The 25,376-nt window shown below is 37.0% G+C and overlaps 2 protein-coding genes across 4 annotated transcripts; both read left to right on the forward strand.

Annotated features, from left to right (window-relative positions):
- Positions 1-3,231: 3,231 nt before the first annotated feature.
- Positions 3,232-20,299, forward strand: slc13a5a (solute carrier family 13 member 5a). Of its 3 annotated transcripts, none has more exons than XM_039693774.2 (12): positions 3,232-3,486; positions 6,310-6,438; positions 8,697-8,833; positions 8,911-9,098; positions 11,941-12,124; positions 12,234-12,356; positions 12,441-12,653; positions 14,582-14,688; positions 15,761-15,882; positions 16,259-16,420; positions 19,435-19,572; positions 19,763-20,299. In XM_039693774.2, the coding sequence occupies exons 1-12, from the start codon at positions 3,379-3,381 to the stop codon at positions 19,886-19,888; spliced, it is 1,737 nt and encodes a 578-aa protein (XP_039549708.1). In that variant the 5' UTR covers positions 3,232-3,378; the 3' UTR covers positions 19,889-20,299. The 3 variants fall into 3 exon arrangements, with proteins under 3 accessions (XP_039549708.1, XP_039549709.1, XP_088979578.1); XM_089123452.1 differs by lacking the exon at positions 3,232-3,486 and adding an exon at positions 4,227-4,382; XM_039693775.2 differs by lacking the exons at positions 19,435-19,572; positions 19,763-20,299 and adding an exon at positions 17,553-18,998 and having other exon boundaries at positions 3,233-3,486.
- Positions 20,300-21,479: 1,180 nt separating this feature from the next.
- Positions 21,480-24,385, forward strand: med31 (mediator complex subunit 31). Its single transcript, XM_039693773.2, has 4 exons — positions 21,480-21,650; positions 21,908-21,982; positions 22,197-22,293; positions 23,149-24,385. The coding sequence occupies exons 1-4, from the start codon at positions 21,629-21,631 to the stop codon at positions 23,363-23,365; spliced, it is 411 nt and encodes a 136-aa protein (XP_039549707.1). The 5' UTR covers positions 21,480-21,628; the 3' UTR covers positions 23,366-24,385.
- The last annotated feature ends 991 nt before the right edge of the window (positions 24,386-25,376 follow it).

Here is a 25,376-nt window from a genome sequence, read left to right on the forward strand (position 1 = left end):
TTCCGAAGATTTCTCAAACCCAGGCATGGTTACGTAGCCAAGGTGCTCTCAACGCCATTGAGTCTGGTTTTGTTGCAAGTATATTATGTTAGTTGTTACTGACTCATATTATTCAGGCCCGACAGGTACTTTTTTAACACTCGTGAAGTACGTTCTTATTTAAATATGGTACCTACTCACATAGTACGCGATTTCGGACGCAGCCTAGGTCATTGGTCGTACGTCAGAGTCGCCCACACCATTGGATGTGCCGATGCGTTTTACGTATAAGCTTCGGTAAATCGAGGAAAAGGAGTTTCCCCACTGCGTATAGCTACGCCATACTCGTTTCCTCTCTCAGGGAACTGAGGTTACGATAGTAACTAAGTAGATCTCATGACTGACTTTGATTGTACAGGCGATCAGACTGGGCAGGGATTTATACGATGTCCACCCGTGAATGCAGACACATCATTGGCTGGATTACGTTTACATTACACTGAGATCCGATCACAATGCGTCCTCAATTACCTCCAAACCTGGACACGCTGATCAGATAACATTCTGATCAGAAGTGCGTTTACACTTGTCTTTTCAATGTAGACATCATCCGGATACAGGTCGCTTGTTAAGCCACGTGAGACACTTTATAACGTTCTCAGAACTTTGTGGAAAGGTTCTCTTTTTAATTGATTTACTTACAGTAACGTCTTTACACCGTAAAAAAATAATCCTGTTAAAAAAACTACTGGCAGCTGTGGTTGCCAGAATCATACTGTAAAAATATGGTGTGTTACTGTTGTTGAAATCAACAGCTAAATACCATATTGTCAGCTACAGTATAAAACTATAATTGAATAGCTATGCTGTAACACAAAAACAGTAACACACCGTATAATTACGGTATGATGCTGGTAAGCACAGTTGCCGGTAGTTTACCGTTTTTTTTTGTTTTTTTTTACAGGATTTTTTTTTTACTTACAGTAATGTCAGTAACATTTGATCTTTAATAATGTTTTCAAAAAGTTCTCAAAAATCGTTTATGGAATATTTTTACCTTTACCTAAACGTTTTGTAAATTGTTAATACTTTGACAATGTTCAAAATATGTTTGTGAAATGATGAGTTGGAGTGTTGCCTTACAACATTTGTATATGTTGTATATGTATATATATGTGTGTATTGTAAAACCTGATGCGTTAGTTCAACTCAAACCGTTTGAGGAAACCGATTGCCTTAAATCATTTAAGTTTATTAACTCAAACAATTTAAGCATAAAAAATATTTGATATGTTTTCAAATAACTCAAAAACTTATTGTTAAGATAACTTGGGTAAAATAAAGTTAACAGTATTAATTAGTTACTATAACTTAAATCTGTGTAGTACACTGTGAACCCGAATAAGTTGGCAGAACTCAGATCACTTTTATTAGTATAAACTTATCTGCTGTGCTGATGTAGAAAATGCTATCATATTAGAAAGAAACAGTATGTTATAAGCACTTACAAGCACAGAAGCACTTGTTGAATGAGTGTAATAATATTAAGGGACAATTTGCTCTCAAATCAAGCTGAATGCACCACTTGTCACCATGATGGTAACTATCCGCCAACATTAACAAAAATTATTCTAAATTAGCATAACAAAACATTAATCACTACTAAATCTCTCACTTAACATTAATCTTACACACACAAAAAAAACAAAAAAACGTTATATTGCACTTAATTTTAGCATTTACACTCTTTCGAGTGCCATTGGCAAAGCATGCTGGGAAATAGATATCCCAGCCGTTTCAGTTAAACCTAAGTTCGTCTAAATTAAAATAAATAATTTCATAAAACTCAAAACAATGAAGCAGTTCAGTTTACTTAAAATATATCAGTTCTGTGAACTTGAAAGAAAAAGAAAGTGCTAAATACTCCTAAAAATTAATTTAACTGAACTAATTCGTTGAATTTAAGTTTGTCCTTCTCAAACCAATTAATTATTTTGACCGTTAGGGTTTACAGTGATATATATATATATATATATATATATATATATATATAGAAATTTAAGGTTTTCTTCATGGGAACATTATAAACGTTCTTAGAACATATTATTGTCAGCTGTGTATTTTTCTGATTTAAAACTTAGTTAGTTCAATTTAATTACAATACTTCAAATTCCAGTTTTAGATACAATTCTATATTCTGAATTAATTAATTAATTTGAGTCCATTTAGCTCTAAAAGGGAGTATAAAAAATATTCTACACTATACAAGTTCCATATAGACCAGATGAACAAATACTGACACGAAGACTGACCAATAAACTGTTCCACATAGCTGTCACAAAAGACACTTGGATTTGGTTTAGTGTTCATTTGACATTACTGTGTACTTTGTATTGTCTTTGTTTTGTCTGTTAAATATTTTACAATTCTATGTTGTAAATCTATAAAATGTGAACATGTCCTTGTGTGCATTTGTGACCATTGGGGAATAAATCAAAACTGTCAAGTCGAGTTTGATCCACCACTTTTAACTTTCTTTGATTACATACTTTTGCTGTATCATAAGCAATCCCTTTGTTTTTGTCTCTTTGTTTTTACAGTCTAGCAGCAGCAAGAAGTTCACCTGAAACACAAAACTTGGGTTGATCAGGATTTCCCATAACTCACAGATTTGAGGAAACCTCATCCTTATGCTCTCACAGAGAACTATTGTCAGTATCTCAGCAGGTCTGTGAGTCTGACTCCCTGCTGGTGCTGTGTAGAGTTTCAGCAAAGGCACCAATACCCTCTGTTTATCTCCCTGTCATTCAACTCTACTCAGATAAGAGCTTCTCCTTGCGCTCCCCCATCCAATCCCACTTTCCTAGTTCATTCAGTTCGCTTACTTTCAAAGACTTTTGTGAGAAATATCAATCATGAATTTTGGGATTTGTGAACAGTAAAGGAGATGTTAAAGATAGAAGAAGAAGTGTTTCTGTGAGCAGATATCTACAGTATTGTGGGTCTTACATTGGTCTGTTGAGAAGACCGAAAATAGCCTATATTTTTAATGTGTAATTAGGATGACTGACAAAGACATAATTCATGAGATTCCTCTCGCAATCGTTTGTCATATTGAATAAACCAGACCTGCATCCGACTGTGACAAGTAAGGTATGTTGACGAAACTTTGGTGATGAAATTCATAGGTTAATATTTAAGAATTGAGAACCGGTACAAACCATGCACGCGCATTTATGCGCTTCAGTGTGTGTGCGTGTGTGAATGAGAAAGACAGAGAGAAAGAGAGAGAGAGAGAGAGAGAGAGCGATCCCATGCACTGTCCACAGATCAGTACACAGAAGTTTTGCCTCCCGTTTGGACTTTTCTTTGTAAAGTTATCCTAAACCCACAGGCCTGATGATGGCTTCACATATTCTGAACCTTATATGGAGGATGAAAAATGGACTGATTCTCTTTTGCACCCCATTCCTTCTCCTTCCTTTGCCACTTGTCATTGGAACAAAGGTGAGGCTAATTGTATGATGCATGTTAAATGTTTTAAATTGGCAAAAATGTGATTAACTGAAAAGCTGAAGATACATAAATATAAATGCTGTGTCGTGATTGGCCAGTGAGTGATTTGATTTGACAGCGAAAGAGAGTCGAGAAAGACCCCGAGTTTACGCATCTTTCGAGGTTCTTTCAGTCGGATTTCTCTGTGCCTTTGCGACCAAAGGGGTACGAGTACGAGACCATGCATAACACTGGGGGCGACACATTCCTTCACCACAAACACACAATGCCCTATATTTGTCTTAACCCTTTCCTGTCAAAAGTTTTTTTTTTGTACTAACAAATCATTATAAGAACGTCTCAATTCAAATATCCTACCCTGAAGAAAAATGGTCCACTTAGAAAATGTAGGCTACTTTACGTGATAACATCTACAATAAATGGTTTTGTTGAAATGAAATACGTGATTTAAGATTATTGTAACTGAATTCAAACCTGAAAAAACAAGGTTTTACGGAAACATGACTGTCAGTATCACCTGATTTCTCCAAAAAGGTAAATACTTAATACGTTTGATACTTTTTTGTTTTATATGATGATCCACATTGATATAAATACACTTTAGTTGGTCAAAGCAGGTCAAATTAACTCATATGTTAGTATGACAGAACTTGCACCTGCATAAAAAGTGCGACCTTGCGAATCGATTCGTTCATTGGCTAACGTGGGCTTGAGCCTCTCGTGACACTTCCACCTACAGGTTTGACATGCTCTTGCCGGGTTCGTGTAAACGAACACTTTTCTGAAAACTGAAAGGTGTGCACAACGTTATTTTTGAAAATGGAGAGGGTGAAATGTCCTCAAGAAGAAGTGACAACAAGTAAACTGCAACAAGGCATTTCTGAACGGTTAGTTGATGAATTTAGTAGTTTAGCCTATGTGTAGTTTCTTCTAGTCAAATTAGCATATTCTGTCATGATAATCTATTGCTGTGTCCGAAATCTCCACTCAAAGCACTACAACTACCCTCTATGTTGGGGGTAGAGAGCAGAGTAGTGAGCTCACCAGCATTTAGAAACACCACTTTCGGACACTACTCGATCGTCTCTTGGCGCCGTTGATTACATCTGTCAGCTGGTGCCGAGCCGGCTCTGGGCTAAATAGATTTTTTTTTTAAAAAAATAAATACATTACATTATATTGAGCTTATTTCTCCAAAATTTAAAAACCAAAAGTGATTTCTGGCCGTTTTTGTTATAATGCGCTACCACTCATGATTATAGGCTAACTAATTTTTACGATCAGCGCAATGTTAGTGATTGTACACTACTTTTCAAAATGCATTCTGGGATAGGCTACATTGAGTGGACTATAGGGTATAATAATCATCACTATACATTCGGACAGCACTACAAAATGGCGAGCTCACTATTGAGAATGAGGAGTTGACGTCATTTTACAGTGCCCCTCCCCTTTCCGCCATGTTGGTAGGATTCCCACGACAAAACAGTATTGATTACGTGTGTTTTTAGCTCGGTAGTAGAGGAGTTTCTCGCAATACCGCACTGTTTTACCATGCCTGGAAGTAACTGCTGCGTTAAAAACCGATAAAAACCCTGGTAACCGATAGCGTCACCTACCATCATGGCCGAATGGCTCAGACCCCGCCCAAATAGGCACATGACTCCTCATTCTCAATATAGTCCACCATATAGTGAGTAATGGGTGATTTCGGACACAGCATATCATGTTTCTGGGGGTGATGTTTATGTAAATTTAGGGTTTGTGAAGTCAAGGCAGGCATAGCCTACGCTGTGCAATTTTCGTCCGATTTTGAGGCAAATTCAAATTCTTTTTCGGGATTAATTTGAAACAATGTTTTTGAAATTAAGCTGTTTTTAATTTTCATTGATGACTAATTTTTGCAGTGTTCGGACATATAGATGGTTAAAAATTTGAATTATATGCTTATAATTCATTGTAATCGAACTAAATGTTGTAGTCTTTGTCTGTCTGTACTCTACCTTGTCTGTGGCCATTGTTGACTCCAAAGCCATAAACAACGAGCGTGTGCTTGCGACAGTAGGCTCTGGCTAAATTATTTACGACAGCGGTAATGCGCAATTCGGCTTCCAACCTGTAGGGGACCGCAGAGGAAAAGTTCCTTGGTGTTGCTTTAAAAGAAAATATCTCCCTTGGCATTGAACTTTGAGCATTGCAACTTTGCAGATGTTGTTAATGGATGCAATATATTACACACTAACTTTCAACAGCAATACACACTAACTAAAGTTAGAAAAGAGATCATAATCAACTACCCCTTTCATTTACATGTAGGCTTAATTATGTAATATCAATTATTAACACACAATTTAAATTGACACATTAAGCATAGGCAGGTGTCATATAAGTTTTAAACATTGAGTGCCTAGCCTAAGCACATACGTTAGGCTGCTCTTCAGCACAATGGTACCCACAATAAACCCACATGAAATAACACGTAATCCCTAAATTTATTCTCCTAATACAGTCCTTTACAAAGCATGCTGGGAGAAAATAAAGAAAATATTAATTTTCTTTAATCCTGTAAATTCTGGCAATTTTTTACAGTGCACTACTGTATGCTTGCTTACCAATGCTGCGTTTTTTTTAATCTGAAACACAGTAAAACACGTATTTTAGAATGTTTTTAAATGTTATTTATTGCTGTGATAGCAAAGCTGAATTTTTTAGCAGCCATTTATCCAGTCTTCAGTGTTATTTAAATAAAACGGACTGACTTTTGAATGATTCATATGTTCATACTCCTGGCTGTGTTCTGTTTTTCATCTGCAGGAGGCTGGATGTGCCTATGTAGTAGCACTGATGGCAGTGTACTGGTGTACAGAGGTGCTTCCACTGGCTATCACTGCTCTCCTCCCTGCTGTGCTCTTTCCGCTCTTCAGAATCATGGAGTCCAAAGATGTAAGTTTCAGGTCCTATTAACCATATTAGCATAAATTGAGCGTCAGCGTTAGAGCCCGACCGATAAAGGATTTTGAAGGTCGATACCGATACAAATATTTTTGGGTTTTAAAATCCGATATTCCGATATATCGGCCGATATTTTTTTTTAATTAAATATTGTTGGATTTCACACACGTGTAAAAGAAAAGCTAACTTTTTTGCACAAGATACAATTGATACTTTTTCTCTATGTCTAAATGTTCACTCCTCGCAAGTGTAACTTCATTTTACAATGCAGGGACTGTAACTAGAGATATGCTAGTTATAAATACAGTAACTTTATATGCAGAAAAAGTTAATTGTGGTTTCCAAGCTCATTAATGTTAACGTTAGCGGTCTTCCACTGATGATAGTGGCATGATATAGCTTTGTGGTTAGCTAGTCTATGATGAGCCATAATTTAGCAATAGATAACATCATACTGCAAATTGTAAAACATACATTTTCAATATAACAGGCCAAGGAGAGATGATTGAAGCGTGTTTTGTCCATTTTTATTTTATTTTTTAAATATTCATTTATCGGCCATTATAACTGCCGATACCGATATTTTGGAAAATGCCTAATATCGGCCGATATATCGGTCTGGCTCTAGTCAGCGTCAGTTCTGGCAGGTGGCCCCCGGTTGGCAACAGCTGGAGAGTTGAGAGTGGAGTGCACATGGTAGGAAGCTTGGATGATTCCGGAAGTGATCCGGAAATGGAAGAAGTAGTGAAAAACTGGGGTCAGATTTCGGATTCTGATAGTGAAAAGGGAAGACATCAGGTAAGAAGAAAGGAGCAACACAAGGTAATGATAAAATTCGCATCTGAATCTGCAATAAATCCGCTGAAATTAAATAAAGCTATTAGGGCAGATTGACAATGCAAACATGTTGAGGGGTGGTAAATTGTTATTATTTTGTAAAAATATCAAGCAACAGAAAAAGGCACGAATGAAGATGTTACTGGGGAAAAAAAGTAAGTTCAATTCCAGAAGAGAAGAAATGGGTACCAGGGGTAATAACAGGAATACCGACTGACATGACAACAGAAAAAATCAAAAAGAATATTTCAGGAGCAGAAGTGAAGGAAGTAAGAAGACTTGAGTATGTCAAAGACAAAGAAAGGAAGGAAAGTCTATCTGTGATGCTACATTTTGATGAGGAGAAATCACCTGAAAGGGTATATTTAGGATACATGAGGTATATGGTTAGACCCTATTAAGATGTTTTAAATGCCAAAGATTTGGACATGTTGCAATAGTGTGTAGAGGAAAGCAAAGATGTGCAAGATGTGGAGGAGAGCACGATTACGGTAAATGTGAACAAGGAGTAAATCCCAAATGTTGTAACTGTGGGGGAGATCACTGCGCAGGGTATACGGAGGATGCCAAGCGAGAAAAAAAGTATTGAAAGTACAAAATGTCAGAGTGGAAGATGGGTTAACATATGCGGAGGCCCTGAAGAAAGTTGAACAGGAAACAAAAACAACAGAAATTGAGAAAGTTGAACCTCAGAGAATGAATAAAGGAATTGAAGAAACCGAGAATGATCCACTGGAGATTGATAAAGTGTCTGCATTTATAGTTGAAGTGGTTAATTGCTCAACACAAACAGAAAGTCAGACAGAGAGAATTGAAATCATAGTGAGAGTTGCAGAAAACTATCAGGAAATAGAGGGAATCAGTGTGGAGATGATAAATGAAAAACTAAAAGGACAGGTAGGAAACACTGCGGACAACATGCGGTGGTTCGTAATGGTGTTACTAATTTTACTAAGTTTAATTGCAAACGGACTGGAATTTAAGAACTTTATATCAAAACAAGAAAGATGTCCAGATATAATGTGTTCTGGAGTCTTGGTTGAAACCATGTCTTGATTTTACATTACAAGGATATATTGCAATACATAGATGGAACAGGTGGAAGTGGAGGGGGGGATAGTAACGTTCATAAAACAAGATATAGGAGGATTGTAGAGATTAATCAGGAACAAGAGGTATTGGTATAATATGGGAAGGATCAGAAAGTATAAAAATAGTAAATCTTTATAATCCATGTGGTATGGTGAGAAAAGATGGTATGGTGTGGAGATTTTAATTCTCATTATACATTATGGGGGAGTCAAAATACAGATCAAAATGGATTGGTAGTGGAAGAAATGTTAGAGTTAAGAGGTCTTTTTTTGCTGTTTCATTACGTATGTGACTCAAAATTGTATATATCTGTATGATAGGTATGTATGCAGTACCTAAAGGACACCAACATGCTGTTTCTAGGTGGGCTGATGGTGGCTGTGGCTGTTGAACACTGGAACCTACACAAGAGAATCGCACTCCGAGTGTTGCTCATCGTGGGCGTACGACCAGCTCTGTAAGTAATTAATATTTTCTGGGAATATATTCATTTAAAACAGCAGTCTCAGTAATGCTTCTTCTGCCTTTCTGCAGGCTGATGCTGGGCTTCATGGGAGTAACGGCCTTCCTCTCCATGTGGATCAGTAACACGGCCACAACAGCCATGATGGTGCCCATCGTTCAAGCTGTGCTCGAGCAGCTCAACAACACAGCCGAACAAGAGCAGACCTCCAGTCCAGAGAATGAAGAGAAAAATACTGAGAAAACAAATGAAACCCAGGGTGAGAAATAATCTTAATATATCTTGAAGATATATGACGACCCAGTTCAGACATAAATAGTGAAGATTGTAAGCACTTTTTATCTGATGAGGGGTTCTAATTAGTGTATACTATTATACAAACCCGATTCCAAAAAAGTTGGGACACTGTACAAATTGTGAGTAAAAAAAGAATGGAATAATTTAGAAATCTCATAAACTTATATTTTATTCACAATTGAATATAAATGACATATCAAATGTTGAAAGTGAGACATTTTGAATTGCCATGCCAAATATTGGCTCCTTTTGGATTTCATGAGAGCTACAAATTCCAAAAAAGTTGGGACAGGTAGCAATAAGAGGCCAGAAAAGTTAAATGTACATATAAGGAACAGCTGGAGGACCAATTTGCAACTTATTAGGTCAATTGGCAACATGATTGGGTATAAAAAGAGCCTCTCAGAGTGGCAGTGTCTCTCAGAAGTCAAGATGGGCAGAGGATCACCAATTCCCCCAATGCTGAGGCAAAAAATAGTGGAGCAATATCAGAAAGGAGTTTCTCAGAGAAAAATTGCAAAGAGTTTGAAGTTATCATCATCAACAGTGCATAATATCATCCAAAGATTCAGAGAATCTGGAACAATCTCTGTGCATAAGGGTCAAGGCCGGAAAACCATACTGAATGCCCGTGATCTTCGGGCCCTTAGACGGCACTGCATCACACACAGGAATGCTACTGTAATGGACATCACAACATGGGCTCAAGAATACTTCCAGAAAACATTGTCAGTGAACACAATCCACCGTGCCATTCACCGTTGCCGGCTAAAGCTCTATAGGTCAAAAAAGAAGCCATATCTAAACGGGAACCAGAAGCGCAGGCGTTTTTTCTGGGCCAAGGCTCATTTAAAGTGGACTCTAGCAAAGTGGAAAACTGTTCTGTGGTCAGACGAATCAAAATTTGAAGTTCTTTTTGGAAAACTGGGACGCCATGTCATCCGGACTAAAGAGGACAAGGACAACCCAAGTTGTTATCAGCGCTCAGTTCAGAAGCCTGCATCTCTGATGGTATGGGGTTGCATGAGTGCGTGTGGCATGGGCAGCTTACACATCTGGAAAGGCACCATCAATGCTGAAAGGTATATCCAAGTTCTAGAACAACATATGCTCCCATCCAGACATCGTCTCTTTCAGGGAAGACCTTGTATTTTCCAACAAGACAATGCCAAACCACATACTGCATCAATTACAACATCATGGCTGCGTAGAAGAAGGATCCGGGTACTGAAATGGCCAGCCTGCAGTCCAGATCTTTCACCCATAGAAAACATTTGGCGCATCATAAAGAGGAAGATGCAACAAAGAAGACCTAAGACAGTTGAGCAGCTAGAAGCCCTTATTAGACAAGAATGGGACAACATTCCTATTCCTAAACTTGAGCAACTTGTCTCCTCAGTCCCCAGACGTTTGCAGACTGTTATTAAAAGAAGAGGGGATGCCACACAGTGGTAAAAATGGCCTTGTCCCAACTTTTTTGAGATGTGTTGATGCCATGAAATTTAAAATCAACTTATTTTTCCCTTAAAATTATGCATTTTCTCAGTTTAAACATTTGATATGTCATCTATGTTGTATTCTAAATATAATATTGAAATTTGAAACTTCCACATCATTGCATTCTGTTTTTATTCACAATTTGTACAGTGTCCCAACTTTTATGGAATTGGGTTTGTATTTGTTATTGATGTTTATTATATTTGTTATTTTATTTTCCGTTTCAAACTTTCAATTTGGAACTATTTTTCAACCATCTTTTCAGCGGTCATTAAACGTCCAAATGTTTGCCGGGACTGTACGACATGGATCTAATAAACTTGGGTACGACATGTATGTAGACAACACCAAGATGTTGTTCATTTTGATGAACGAGTTCGAAAAGGAGAGTCACAAACGCGTATCGCAGAGAGCAAGGTGAACATTTGTGCTTATAAAACTTAAACTTTGTTGTTTTTTTTAAATGAGTGATCGTTTCGCTTGATAAGACCCTTATTCATCGCCTGGAATCGTTTAAAGCCCTTTGAATAGTTTGCAGTTTGCACTGAAACTGCCTTTTGGACCTTGAACCGTTTGGTTCCCATTAAAGTCCATTATATGGAGAAAAATCCTGGAATGTTTTCATCAAAAACCTTAATTTCTTTTCCACTGAAGAAAGAAAGACATGGACATCTTGGATGACATGGGGGTGAGTACATTATCAGCAACGTTTTTTTTTTAAAGTCTGGCAATATTGTGCTTGGTGACCTTCACAGTCCACAGGCACCTTTGGTCAGCATGCCACTCTTAGAAGAAATGGTTCTATTTAGAACCAGAAATGGTTCCATCCCCCGCTTCATATATGGAACTCCAAAATGGTTCTATATAGAACCATTTTTTTTGGTAAAAGGTTCTATTGGCCAAGTATGGAACCCCAGGGTTCATATTTTTTTAAGAGTGTATAGAACCTTTTAGGGATTCCAAATACGTAGTGCTGATAGAACCTTTTAAGGTTCTATATAGAACCGTTTCTTCTAAGTGTTCAGTGGGTATTAACGTTCCCATAGCAGGAACTGACCTAGCATTGAGTTCCCTTGAAAGGGAACATCTTAGGCTCCATGTGACATCGTCGGACTGCCGTCGACCAATAAGCGTGACGTTAATTCACAAATGCTTTCTCAGGGAACCGGGGTTACATGTGTAACCCTAAAATGTTTTTATTTTGAACATTTTAGGGCTGCCAAATATATTTAACATTGTAAAGTTTTGCACAGGCGAGATGTTAAGGTTTCAAATCGTACCAAAACTTCTGTTTTCTTGTGGTTCAGTGGTTCTGAATGGTCCCAGCTTCTCAATTGAATCCGACCCAGAAGAGCATTCTCGAGACGCAGAAGAAAAACTAAAGATGTGTAAAGGCCTGACGCTATGTGTGTGCTACGCCGCCAGCATTGGTGGGACAGCCACGCTCACGGGCACTGGACCAAACCTCGTTCTGATGGGACAGATGAATCAGTAGGTACCTCACATTAGAGCTTTTTCCCCTGGGCGTAACAGAAACATACCATATTACATTCTTATTGTTTTAATAAGCATATTAAATCAAGATTTGTTTGATGTTCAGACTATTCCCAGACAACCCTGACATCATAAACTTTGCCTCATGGTTTGGATTTGCCTTCCCCAACATGATCATCATGCTCATACTGGCCTGGCTGTGGCTACAGATTGTATTTCTGGGTTTAAAGTGAGTGTCATTTCCTCCGCTATCATTTCCATGCTATCATATCACACACAGTCGGTTATTCTAACATTTAATGTGTAAATGAAGCTTCAGAAAGACATGGGGCTGTGGGACGGTGAAGACAGAGAAGGAGATTGCTGCCTATAATGTAATCAAAGAGGAGCACCGCAGTCTTGGGCCCATGACCTTTGGGGAGCTGAGTGTCCTTGCCCTCTTCATCCTCCTGGTGGTGCTTTGGTTCACTCGAGAGCCAGGCTTTGTGGCTGGCTGGGCGACGAACTTTTTCAATGCCGAAAAAGAGTAAGGATAAAAGCACTATCATTGATAAGACACAGAAACCATTTTAGTGGCGTTTGCTAAGGCAAGCATCACTAATAGTATTGCTCATCCTAAGTATATTGTGTTACAAATGTGAATGATACCTCAAAAACATGTTGAGGAAAGGTTTTTTAGTATGTGTTTTTAAGCAATTTTAGCTCATGCGTGCGTGTGTATTTGTAATTTTTAAATACGAACTCACTAAAGTAGTAAATTCTGTTTTGTACATTTATGATATAATGACAACCACCAACATGGTAATGAGATGTTAATGAGAAAGCCAGATGTAGAATCAAAGCTCATCACAAGCTAAGGTAAAAACGTATTGTAAACCAAAAAACAGGTTTTTACTGTGGCATTTTTACAGTCTCTTACCGTTAAAACTATGCTTATTTTTGTTGAGGCAACATTTACAAGGACGACATTCTCATTTTTTACAGAACATTGTAAAATAGTAATACCTTTGCGAAGTAACATCACTTTATATTATACAATTATACATCTTGTGCACTGTGAAAGGAAATGTCCTCTGATACCGTTTGAGGGTAAACTAATTTTGTTGTACGACCTACGTACAACTTTGTCTATACGACCCAAATCGACTTTTTTTTAATAAAAAAAAAGGTTCCCTTCATCTCAGTTGAATAAGATTTTGTGACTTTTCATACATTATATCTATACACACACACACACAAAAACTGGGCTTGATTCGGTTGTTCTGAAGGTATGTAAAAAAAAAAAAAAATTAACACTTCTGGTCTTCGGGGTCAATATGACCCCACATTGAGATGAATGGGAAATGTGAAAAAAAAAAAAAAAAACGAAATTTTCTGTGTCAAAAAATAAATAAAAAAAATCTGGCATAAATCTGGCAAAAACACAGCATTAATGAATAGATGAGAAGTAAACAAAAAAAAAGATATATTATTTGTATGATTAAAAATGTACACTGTAAAAAAATATCGATGGTTTAACTTAAAAAAGTAAGTAACCCGGTTGCCTTAAAATTTTAAGTTGATTGAACTGGAAAAAGTGAGTTAATACAATGAAGGAGATTAATTTAACCATCAGAAACTTAAAATTATATGTTATCTGAACTAAATAAATTATTTAAGTTGATTTTACAAAAGAAAAAATGTTGTGATTACTACACTGTAAAAAAATATTGTTGGTTTAACTTAAAAAAGTAAGTAACCTGAGTTGCCTTAAAATTTTAAGTTGATTGAACTGGAAAAAAGTGAGTTAATACAATGAAGTAGATTAATTTAACCATCAGAAACTCAAAATAATAAGTTATCTCAACTAAATAAATTATTATAAAGTTGATTTGACAAAAGAAAATATGTTGTGATAACAAATCTTGAAAATATTTTTTACAGTGTACATTTTTTGTACAATTACTCAATCGAAGCCCAGAAGTGTAAACAGGAAGCGAAGACCATTTGAAGGTTAAGGAGCCTCCAAACTGAACAAAAACATGACAAAATAGACACAATGTTGAAAAAAAAACATTAATATCCATTCAAGAATGACCTCATGTCTATAGGCAAAATGCCTCTAAAATTAAACGAAGTAATTTAAATTGACAGCTGTCAATTTTTGAACCATTGGTTAACACACACAGCGTGTTCTCCTGTTATCAGCTGTGGCGTGTACCTTTATTTGTAGGTCAAATGTCCAGCAAAAAAAATGTGAATGGAGTTGCCCCACATTGCAAACAACATTTGTGTACATTTCCTGACGACAGTCACATGCTAAGATTTTAAGGATTTAAAACTGTGAACTGAGATTCTCTCTAGGTGAAAGGTCTAAACCAAAAAATAACTGAATATAATAGAATCTGCACACAAACACTTTTAAATAATCTGTTGGGTTGTGACCTCTAACCCCTTGTTCAACCTCATGTGCAGGTTTGTGACGGATGCCACAGTGGCGGTGTTTGTAGCTGCCCTGCTTTTTGTTTTTCCCTCTAAACCTCCGCGTTTGTGCTTCTGGAGAGAACAGAGCTTTGACACAGGTCAGTTTAACACCTGCTCAGCTGATGTCTTGTTTGACTATTAAGCTAGATAGTGTAGATAACTTAATCGATAGCTATATGTATAGGTATATACAACGCATTCTCATCCCAAGGCATCATATACGACACTTTTGCAAAAGCTTAAACGTCCAACGCACATGGCACCGTTAAATGAGACGCTTAGGTATGGGGTAGGGTTAGGGTTAGACCACTAGGAGGCGCCTTCTGCCCCATATATATCTGCGTCTCATTTGACGCTTAAGGGTGCCATGTGCTTTGGAAGTTTAGGCTTTGGTAAAAGCGTCGTATATGACGCCTTGGGATGAGAACGGGCTCGAATATTTATATACAGTATACACTCACTTTTAGGTGGCGGACGGAGTACACGGCTTTATTACTTGAGTAAAAGTACAGATACCCCTTGCTAAATTTGACTCAAGTAAAAGTACTGAAGTACTTGTTTTTAAAAGTACTTGAGTATCAAGAGTACATTTTTAAGATTTGAACAAATATATATATATTTGTTCAAATCTTAAAAATGTACTTTAAAAATGATATTAATCAGATAATGTGAAAAAACAACATTAATGAACATAATCTTGTTTTTTCACATTATCTGATTTTTTTCTTGTTGTTGCTGCAAAATAATTTGGTATTTTAATGACATTAAGTTGAGTACTGTTGAGAATTTGTTGATATTGTTATATATATATATATATATATATATATATATATATATATATATATATGAAGAGTTCAGATGCAAAAGCCTCTAAGTGCCATTTAAAATTTTCTTCTAGAATGATCATTTTTATCAAGCTTGTATATTTAAGTTAAGTAATGTCACTTAAATGGCAAAGAGGATTACATAATTGTCATTTAAGTGAAATTACTGAACTTAGATATACAAGTTTGATAAAAATGATCATTCTAGAAGAAAATTTCAAATGGCACTTAGAGGCTTTTGCATCTGAACTCTTCATATATATATATATATACTGTATATATAAATATCAATGAAAAAAGTTAATAAATAAATAACACGAATAAATATGACTGTGGTCTATGTCAGTGCCCCAGCAAGACAGTGGGCCGACTCCAGCTTTGCTGACATGGACTGTGGCACAGAAGAAGATGCCCTGGAGCATCATCCTGCTGCTGGGGGGAGGCTTTGCCCTGGCTAAAGGCAGTGAGGTACAACACATGCTTTTCAAAATCTGTCTTTGTGTATTTGATTTCGAGTATGTTCAAGTCAGATATATTTGTATAGCCCTAGTGCTTTACCACAGACCAAGTTTTAGGGTTGGGCGATGTGACGGTAATAAGTTTGATCTAGCTAGTATGTTGTATTTATAGTATGGTATGTATTGTTCTATTAAACAATAAGTCTGATGATCAAAAGGATTTAATAGATTTGTTCTCATTTTATATTAAGTGTCTTTAAATTAAGATTTTAAATTAAAGACTAAAGAAAACCTGCAGTTCTTAATCAAACACCATGTAAAATGTCAGCTTCACTCGCTCGTCATGCTTTCTGTTTTTGTTTACTTTTATCTGGGTCAATGCTCAGGTCTCAGGACTGTCAAAATGGCTTGGAGATCAGTTGTCGCCTCTTCAGAGTATTCCTCCCTGGGCGATTGCCATTGTCGTGTGTCTGATGATCGCTACCTTCACTGAATGCACCAGCAATGTGGCCACAGCAACATTATTTCTGCCTATACTCGCATCTATGGTACGTACGCATCTAATATTCTTAAACTGTGAAGCTCACAAATAAATAAATGCATGCTCCTCGTTAGGGTTGGGTATCGTTTGAATTTGAACGATTCTGATTCCGATTCCTTGTTTCGATTCCGGTTCCTAACGATTCTCGATTCCGATTCTTTTAAGAGGCAGGGTCAAAAAAGTTTAGCTAACCTTGCTAACCAACGGCCTTTCTGAAGGAAATAATCCGTCTGTAAAAATACTCCTTTTGTCACAAATTTTGCATTTTGCCGAGATTTTGTTATTTTTAGAAAAGTGAAGCCACACTTTGGATCGCCGACGTAAGCTACTAATGTTCGACTCGCGTGGTTATGCCAACACTTCCGGTAGACGCTTCTTCGTTGGTGTTGTTCAGCGGTTTCTTCTTCCGGTCGGCGGACTGTGAATATCGAAACTAGGAATCGAAATTTTAACTTTTGAACGATTCCGGGAAATGAAAAGTTAGTCTCGGTTCCAATCGATACTCGATTCTCGATACCCAACCCTACTCCTCGTACACCTTTCATCAACACATTGAAAAATGCTCTGTGATTCAAGGCACTTCAGTAGGCCTTAAAGCATTTTTTTTCTTTTCTTTTTTTTTTTTTTGGGGGGGGGGGGGGGGGGGGGATATTTTAGGGTATTTAATTTTATATTTATATTTAAAGTATATATTATTAAATTTAAAGTATATAATATTAAATTTAATATTTTAAGTAATGAATACTTTTATTTGGAAAGGACATTAATTTGATTCAGCCATTCTTGTAAAGACTTTTACAAAAATTCTATTTCAAATAAATGTTCTTTTGAGTGGAGTAATGGCTTCTGAAAATTCAACATTGCCATTATATTATTAAAAAAATAATAATAATACAGACCACAAATTTTGAATGGCCATGTATAGATCTGAATCACTGATTGAAATATTATTAACGTTTGTTTCATGTTGATTTTGCAATAGTGAGATATAACTACATTTTTTCAAACTCACATGTTGCATTCACGTTGGGTTTTAAAGGGAATTAAAGATTTATTTGTTTATCTGTCATTTATATTATACCAGAGAGAGACAAATGAAGAAGTTGCTTAATTGTGTCGTTTTCTTTTAATAAGCACAGCTTCTTCCTCCATAAATCTCTCTCTGGATTTCACCTTCGTTGTCTCTTGCTGTGCGGTTGGCACTTCCTGCCCTCTTCTCATGAATTAGCCTCTGCAAAAGAGCCTGTGAATGGAGGGATTTGTAAGCTGAAGTGGCTCATATGGGAGAACCATGGAGATGTGTCATTGTTGTCAAGTTGAGAAAAGAAAAGAGAAAAGAAGATTGGGAAAGAACTGGCATTGGGGGAAGATCGAGGGTTTTCAACTCCTCGCTAACTCACTCGTTTCGGAAGGCAGATCCGCAGACGCTCCTCTGTGTGCCAGCATTGTTCATTCTCCTCTGTTACCTGCTTTGAGAACAGAGCCAGATCACTGTAGAACGTAGAAGGTTGTTTGATACAATAACGACGATCAACAATAATGACTTATCGAATATATTTTCGTAACACCCCGTCTGTCTGCTATTGGCTGATTATACAGGCCGTATTGAAAGCTTCTGTTCCCGGAAGAAATTCCTTGTTTGTTTGAGCAAACTTGGCAATAAAGAATTGATTTTATTTTATTGTAAATTAAATGTTGTATGTGTTAACATTCAGGCAGGAAGAAAGTGTAGTAGACATGGACATTTTTGCAGCTTTTGGATGGATGGAGGGATGGATAGATAGATGCATGAGTTTGTTACATATTTGTGTATATTTTTTATTGTTTTGTCTGAAATATTGTTGTTTTCAGGTCATAAACAATATAATTCACAGAGATAATGACGACTCAAAATGAGGCATATATGCAACAAACTATTCAGTATGCAGAAACCAAGGAAATAGGAACTAAAAATGTATGATGTGATAGATACATTTCAATTGTTCGCCACTAGGGGATGATATTTGTGTCAATGTGTTGTTTTTAAAAAAAAAAGTTTTTATAAATTTTCAATTACACGTTTTTTTGTATAATAAAAAGGAAGAGTTTTAGTTGGTCTCTTTTTGGCCAGATTAACCAAGCTCACCATAGAACAATCCCTACAATTTAAAGTCCCTCTGTGGTGAAAATCAAGGTTTTTTTGTGCTGTTTAGACAAACCATGTGTAAATGCATAAGTCAAGACCATTGCTGAGTCCTTAAATCTATAGTGAACCAAAGAGAGTCTTAAAAATGCAGTTTGAAGTCACTGGTGTTTCTGACGTCACACATTGTAACCATTCACGTCAACGTATGATCGTCAATGATTGGATTTCTGAGCTGGTGTGATTGAGTCGGGGTGGGGCTAATTTGCATATTCATACATCCGCATGTACAAAATATGTCATTTTGGTCATCAAAGATGAGTTTTAAAGGATAAGATGATTGACTTCAGACGGACTTTAATGAAATAACATATATTATAAAGACGTTTCATATTTAATGTCATTATATGATTTGTTAATTGCATTTAATAGATTATATTTGATAAAACATTTGTATTTGGTTTATGCATGTTTAAGTTGTTTTTTGTTGCATTTGCACAGTTCTGACCAGCAGGGGTCACCAGTGTGTGGCGTTTCGAGTGCTTAAGCGGAAAAGCGTTTTGTGAAAAATTGGTCCAATTGATTCAAAGTTTTGAAATGTTTTGTTTCCCATCACTACTAAACACAGAAAGCTAGAACTCAGATATGCAACTTCAAAACTGGTCTTAAAAATAAGGCCTGCAAGCTGCAATAAAGCTACTGTTGTTGTGTCGGACTGGTCGGAATGCAGCTAAATACATCATTTTAACTATGTATTTTTTCATTATTATAATATATAGGCCTATATTTAATTATTATTTGAATATATTTCAAAGGGACTAAATACATAGCATTAAATCCAATTCCATGTCTCAGTAAAATAAGCTGGTCTTATTCATTGTTTTTCTGTTTATTTCCAGTCCCAGTCTATACATATCAACCCTCTGTATGTCATGATCCCCTGCACCCTCAGTGCATCTTTTGCCTTCATGCTGCCAGTGGCCACCCCTCCAAACGCCATAGTCTTCTCATACGGATACCTGAAAGTGTCTGACATGGTGAGTGCTAGCCATTAATAAAACATGATTTTAAATATGAACCGTCACACAACTTTAAAAATGCACAGCGATATCTGAAGCAAATGCTTTGGCAATTAGATTAAATGAAGAAATGAAATTGGAAAAACATTATTGATGTGAATGTAGAACTATTAATTTCGGTTATTCAAATATTTGCTTATATCCGCAGGCCAGGACAGGGATTGTCATGAATATCATCGGCATCCTCTCCATTACCTTAGCCATAAACAGCTGGGGCAGATCTATCTTCAGTTTAGACACCTTTCCCAGCTGGGCAAACACTACAGATGTGTGAGAGACTGAACCCCTCCTTTTGTCCACTCAAACTGCACCGTTCAGCACTATCCTCGCCATGTTTCCAACTGAGGAGGCCAGGCAGGGTCAGAGCCAGTGGCTGGTTTCACTGGAGATGATAGTGTGTCATCACTTGTGCTGTGACTGTGCAGTTCAGTTGTTGTTTTTAATGTAATTTTTTATAAATTAATAATGAAATTATACAATAAAGTTGCTTGAAAAGCAGCTTTAAAAGAATATGTGGAAAGGCAAAAGGTTAGAATGTGGATTTTTAAACACAATATCTAAACAGTGGACAACTGTGTACACACATGCGACAGAACAGTGTGATTATGTACAGTTCAAGATTCATTAACTCACTTTTGCAATGTAAATTTAATAATGTAAATTAAAATACTGTTTTTTCTTCATATTTCCTACTAATACATTTAAACACACTGTTTTACCTGCATATAGCCAATGTTTTAAATCAGTATACATTTGTGTTTTTAAATCTAATTGACATTATGTTTAGGACATTTTAGGGATATTTATAAAGGAACACATCTATAACATTGGTTGTAGTAGGTGAAGATGGGGTATATGTCACTTTTAAAAAATGTTTTAAATGTAATTTGTAACAAGTTAAGCATAGAAGATTATGATGTTTCATCCAGATTGTTTGGCCTATATGAGGAAACAGCAGAAATTGAAATATATTTGCTATTAGATGTTATATTTCTGTGAGTAATGAAATAAGCTTCTTTTCCACATTACCCATAAAATAAATATTTTATATACATATTTTATATATATTTTATTTTATATTGTGTATTTCAAAAATGAACTGCATTAGCACATTAAATCTATGATAAAGTCATAATAGATGAAGTGTTAAAATTATAAAGCATTGCCATTTAAAAAATGTGACATCTATTGTCAAGAGGAAAATTAAAAGTAGGGGAACTTTTCAGGTCCGTGTAATGCTTCACAATTCAGTTATCAGACTATACGATACAAATGAAAAAAAATGAATCTTGTGTATGCAATGTTTTTTTTTTTTTTTTACCTTTACAGAGAGGACAAAAGTTATCAATATCTCATTTAAAGCGTTCCAGTTGGCTATATTTTTTCTTTTTACAGGATAGATTGTTATTTTAAAAGAGAGTTATTTTACTTAAAACATAATTTATTCACTGTTCGCCAAGTTTTACACCATTTCACATCTCCAAACATAGGAGCCCCCCCAAAAAGCGAGCTAACACGCATGCGCTGTAGTAGGTTTTTCGATTACGTTATGAAAATGTATGATCTATTTCATCTATGTTCCATTATATGCAGCACAAATTACATTATTTCATTAAATCTATCACTAATGACATCTTCGCATCTTTGTTTGACAGAATATATTAATGGTCAACTAAGAGTTAGCAGTTTAAGTTATTTATATGTCTGTAATGTAGCTTTAATGTTTAAATTCATCGACAATAATAGCCATAAGATGTCTTTTCCCTACTTGCAGCTTCAAAGCGGGCAAAGCGGTATGCAAATTTAAAAAATGGCACGGCCGTTGTCATGACACCGTACTCACTGTTACACAACGACGGAAAATTTTACGACACCAGCCGCACTGGTTTTCTGGCAAACATGGCGTCTCCGTAGGTGTCTCAAACAAAAACGGCATATTTTGGTTTAGATATTTCTCCTAAAGATCCGTTTAAAATTTACATTTGCAAGATAGTTTTCTCTCCCGTCGTCTGTCATGGCTGGGATTATGGAAACAGGTTTGTAATTTGTTGATGTTGACCATTAACGTGTTATTTCACTATATTCTTTCGCAAGACTGCAAAACAAGTTTGATTTGAGTGTGACAATTAATGTTAGTCTTTTGTATCATATGCCATTTACATTATGCGAAAGTAAATTCATACGTGGGGTGAATTCATACCGAAATATGTTGCATTTTCGTTCAAGTAATTTTTATAATAATAAATAACCTTACTTAAATAATAATAACCTTTTAAAATCATACTTTTCGCAGAGGAGCAGGCAAGAAACCGTTTCCAGCTGGAGTTGGAGTTTGTTCAGTGCCTAGCGAACCCAAACTATCTGAACTGTAAGAACAGACATTGATTGGCTTTGTTACAAGCTTATATTATAAATACTTTGTTAGAGTGATTCAGATATTTCAGTTAATGGTTCATCTATAGCAGTTTGAATCACTGAATCTAAGCTAATTTTGTTTCAATGGTTCAATTTCGTAGATTGGTCTTAATTTTGCTTTTGTGCATTTAAATATGTCATATAACATCCTGCTTTTTATCCTGCAGTTTTGGCTCAACGGGGTTACCTGAGAGAGAAGCCTTTTGTCAATTACTTGAAGTATCTACTTTACTGGAAAGAACCAGAATATGCTAAATTCCTGAAGTAAGTCTTATGCTGTAAAATGTTTTACTGATCTGATATGTGTGTGTATGATAATTTTTATCAAGCTTGTATATTTGTATATTATTAAGTATATTTGTATATTTAAGTATATTTAAGTAATTTCACTTAAATGGCAATGAAGATTGTCATTAATTGTCATTTACTGAACTTAAATATACAAGCTTGATGAAAATGAAAATGATCAATTCTAGATTCTAGAAGGAAATTTCTATATATATATATATATATATATATATACTGTATATACACACACACACACACACACACACACACACACACACACACACACACACGATTAAGGTAATGCGTTTTCTCCATGATGTAGACACTCATGCATGTATGGGAACAGACAGAAAGCACAAAAGTAAAAAAAAAAAAAAAGAAAAGAAAAACACCATAAACTTTTAATAAAAAGTGTTATGAAGCCTGTAGAGTGAATATGAAACCTGTAATGTTAGGAGATCTTTTGTAATGCATACATGTATAGCTGTAGGTATCAGGACATATTCCAAGTGGTCAGAATATAAAAAAATATATATTTAAAATGCGTTTTCAAAAGAAAACGAAGTTCTATGTTATAAAGCCTGCAAGAGATTGAGCCTCAGTCAGATGGAGGAAAAAGTAACGCAAATAATTTAACATTACTTTACATGTAATTAGTTACTTTTTTTAAGGAGTAACACAATATTGTAACACATTATATTTAAATGTAACTTTCCCCAACAGATCTCATCTATATCTCCAATAATTCTCAATAAATGAATTTTCCTCTCATGGTGATTATGTGATTTGTCATATTAGATGTAGCTTAAATCTTAATCTTTTTCCCCTTAGATATCCTCATTGTCTGCACATGTTAGAGCTGTTGCAGTATGAGCACTTCAGAAAAGAGCTGGTGAATGCGCAGTGTGCCAAGTTCATAGACGAACAGCAGATCCTACATTGGCAGCATTACTCCCGGAAGCGTACGCGCTTACAGCAAGCGCTCGCGGAGCAGCAGCAGCAACAGCAGCCGCAGGCTCCATCCCATGGCAACACCACCTCCAAATGAGGCCGTTAACACGCTCCTGCTGCCAGTTACTCTTTCACTGGAACATTTTTGTAAAAAAATCGGGCTTTATCCAAAATTCCTAATGTTGTGTCTGTTTATACGACTGGAGAGAAAGGTAAAATAGCTTCAAAAGAAGGTAAGGGCAGAGTGAAATAGATTGTCGTCGAGCAGTATGTCATGTCTTACATTTGTTAGCTCCACCTGCCACATGTTTTATCTTTATATTTGTATTATGTTTATGTATGCATTTTGGACAAAAGCAGAAACCCAAATCCAAAATAAAGATTTGCTTTACTTCATTGCATTACTGTATCTTAAAAAAAAAGAAAAAAAAAAAAAGAGAATACATTGTGACAAGTTTCCTATAAATTTTTACTTTAATATGAACTAAGAATTGATGAACAATACTTCAACAGCATTTATTAATTTTATTTCACGTTAATCTCGACATTTACTACATTAAAAGCTTGTGTTTGTTAAAAATGAGTTAATGCACTGTGAACAAGAACAAACAGTGATTTGTACATAACATTAAGAAAGATTAATAAAAACTGTGTTGCTCATTGTTAGTTCATGAAGTGTTAATACGGTAACTGTTAACAAATGAAAACTTATTACCGTTAACATTAGTTAAGATGAAATAACAATGAAGAATAATTCTACAGCATTTAATAATATTATTAGTTAATATTAATTTCACCACTTACCAATTGTAATGATTCCTGTCTGTTTCCCTTGTCTTGTGTGAACTTTTGCTATTTCCTGTTCTGTGCCATGTTTTGTAGTCCTTTGTAGTTTTTCTTGTTGATGAGTTCCCCCAGGTGTTTCTGATTAACCATGCCCCCTTGTTACCTTGTTTATCTTGTTTGTCTGTGTATTTAAACCTCTGTGCTTCAGTTGTTGGGTGTTGGTCATTGTTTAAATGTTTGCTGTTCCTAAGTTCCGGTTCTGAGTTCCTGTTCTTGTTGTTCCCTGGATCTCCTGTTTGTTTTGTTATTATTAAAAGTGCATTTGGATCTATTCTCCGCTTCATTCCTGCCTGCAGCGTAATAGAACGACCGACCAAAATGAATCCAGGAGCACTAGAAAGAGATCTCCGGCCAACTAAACATCCACGGCTGATCATAATTCCTAGGATGGCGGCCGCCATGCCAGATTGGTCGAAGTATCTTTGCGCCCCGTCAGATCTGCGTGCCGAACTGGACCTGTGCACCCTGCCAGATTTTAGTGCGGTGCCGGCGCTCACTATCAGCCCTGCCGAGCCCGAGCTCCACGTCAGCCCTGCCAATCCAGAGACCGTCCAGCCAGAGACGCTTCGCGTCACTTCTGCCGAGCCGGTGTCTACGGACAAGATGGCCGATTCAGAGACTGTTCATGTTACCTCTGCCAATTCAGAGACTGTTCAGGTCACCGCCTCCGAGCCAGTGTCTAAAGACAAGATGGCCGCCTCCAAGCCAGTGTCTACGGACCAGATGGCCGATTCAGAGACTGTTCACGTTCCTTCTGCCGATTCAGAGTCTGTTCATGTCACTTCCTTCGTGCCAGTGCCTAAAGACAAGATGGCCAATCCAGTCTGTTCCTGTTCCCGAGCCAGTGTGTGTGTTGTCTGTCCCCGAGCCAGTGTGTGTGTTGTCTGTTTCCGAGCCAGCGTCTGTTCCTGTGTTTGTGTCTGTCCTTGTGGCCGTCACTGTTCTAGTGTCTGCTGTTCCTGAGCCGTGGCCGCCCGCTCATCCTGCTCCGCCCTGGCCACCCGAGTGGTCCTCACCGCCGTGGCCGCCCGAGGGGTCCTCACCTCCGTGGCCGCCCGAGGGGTCCTCACCTCCGTGGCCGCCCGAGGGGTCCTCACCGCCGTGGCCGCCCGAGGGGTCCTCACCGCCGTGGCCGCCCGAGGGGTCCTCACCGCCGTGGCCGCCCGAGGGGTCCTCACCGCCGTGGCCGCCCGAGGGGTCCTCACCGCCGTGGCCGCCCGAGGGGTCCTCACCGCCGTGGCCGCCCGAGGGGTCCTCACCGC

The sequence above is a fragment of the Pimephales promelas genome, chromosome 19 (genome assembly GCF_988280905.1).
Source record: "Pimephales promelas chromosome 19, fPimPro1.hap1.1, whole genome shotgun sequence".
In the NCBI taxonomy this organism is placed as follows: domain Eukaryota; kingdom Metazoa; phylum Chordata; class Actinopteri; order Cypriniformes; family Leuciscidae; genus Pimephales; species Pimephales promelas.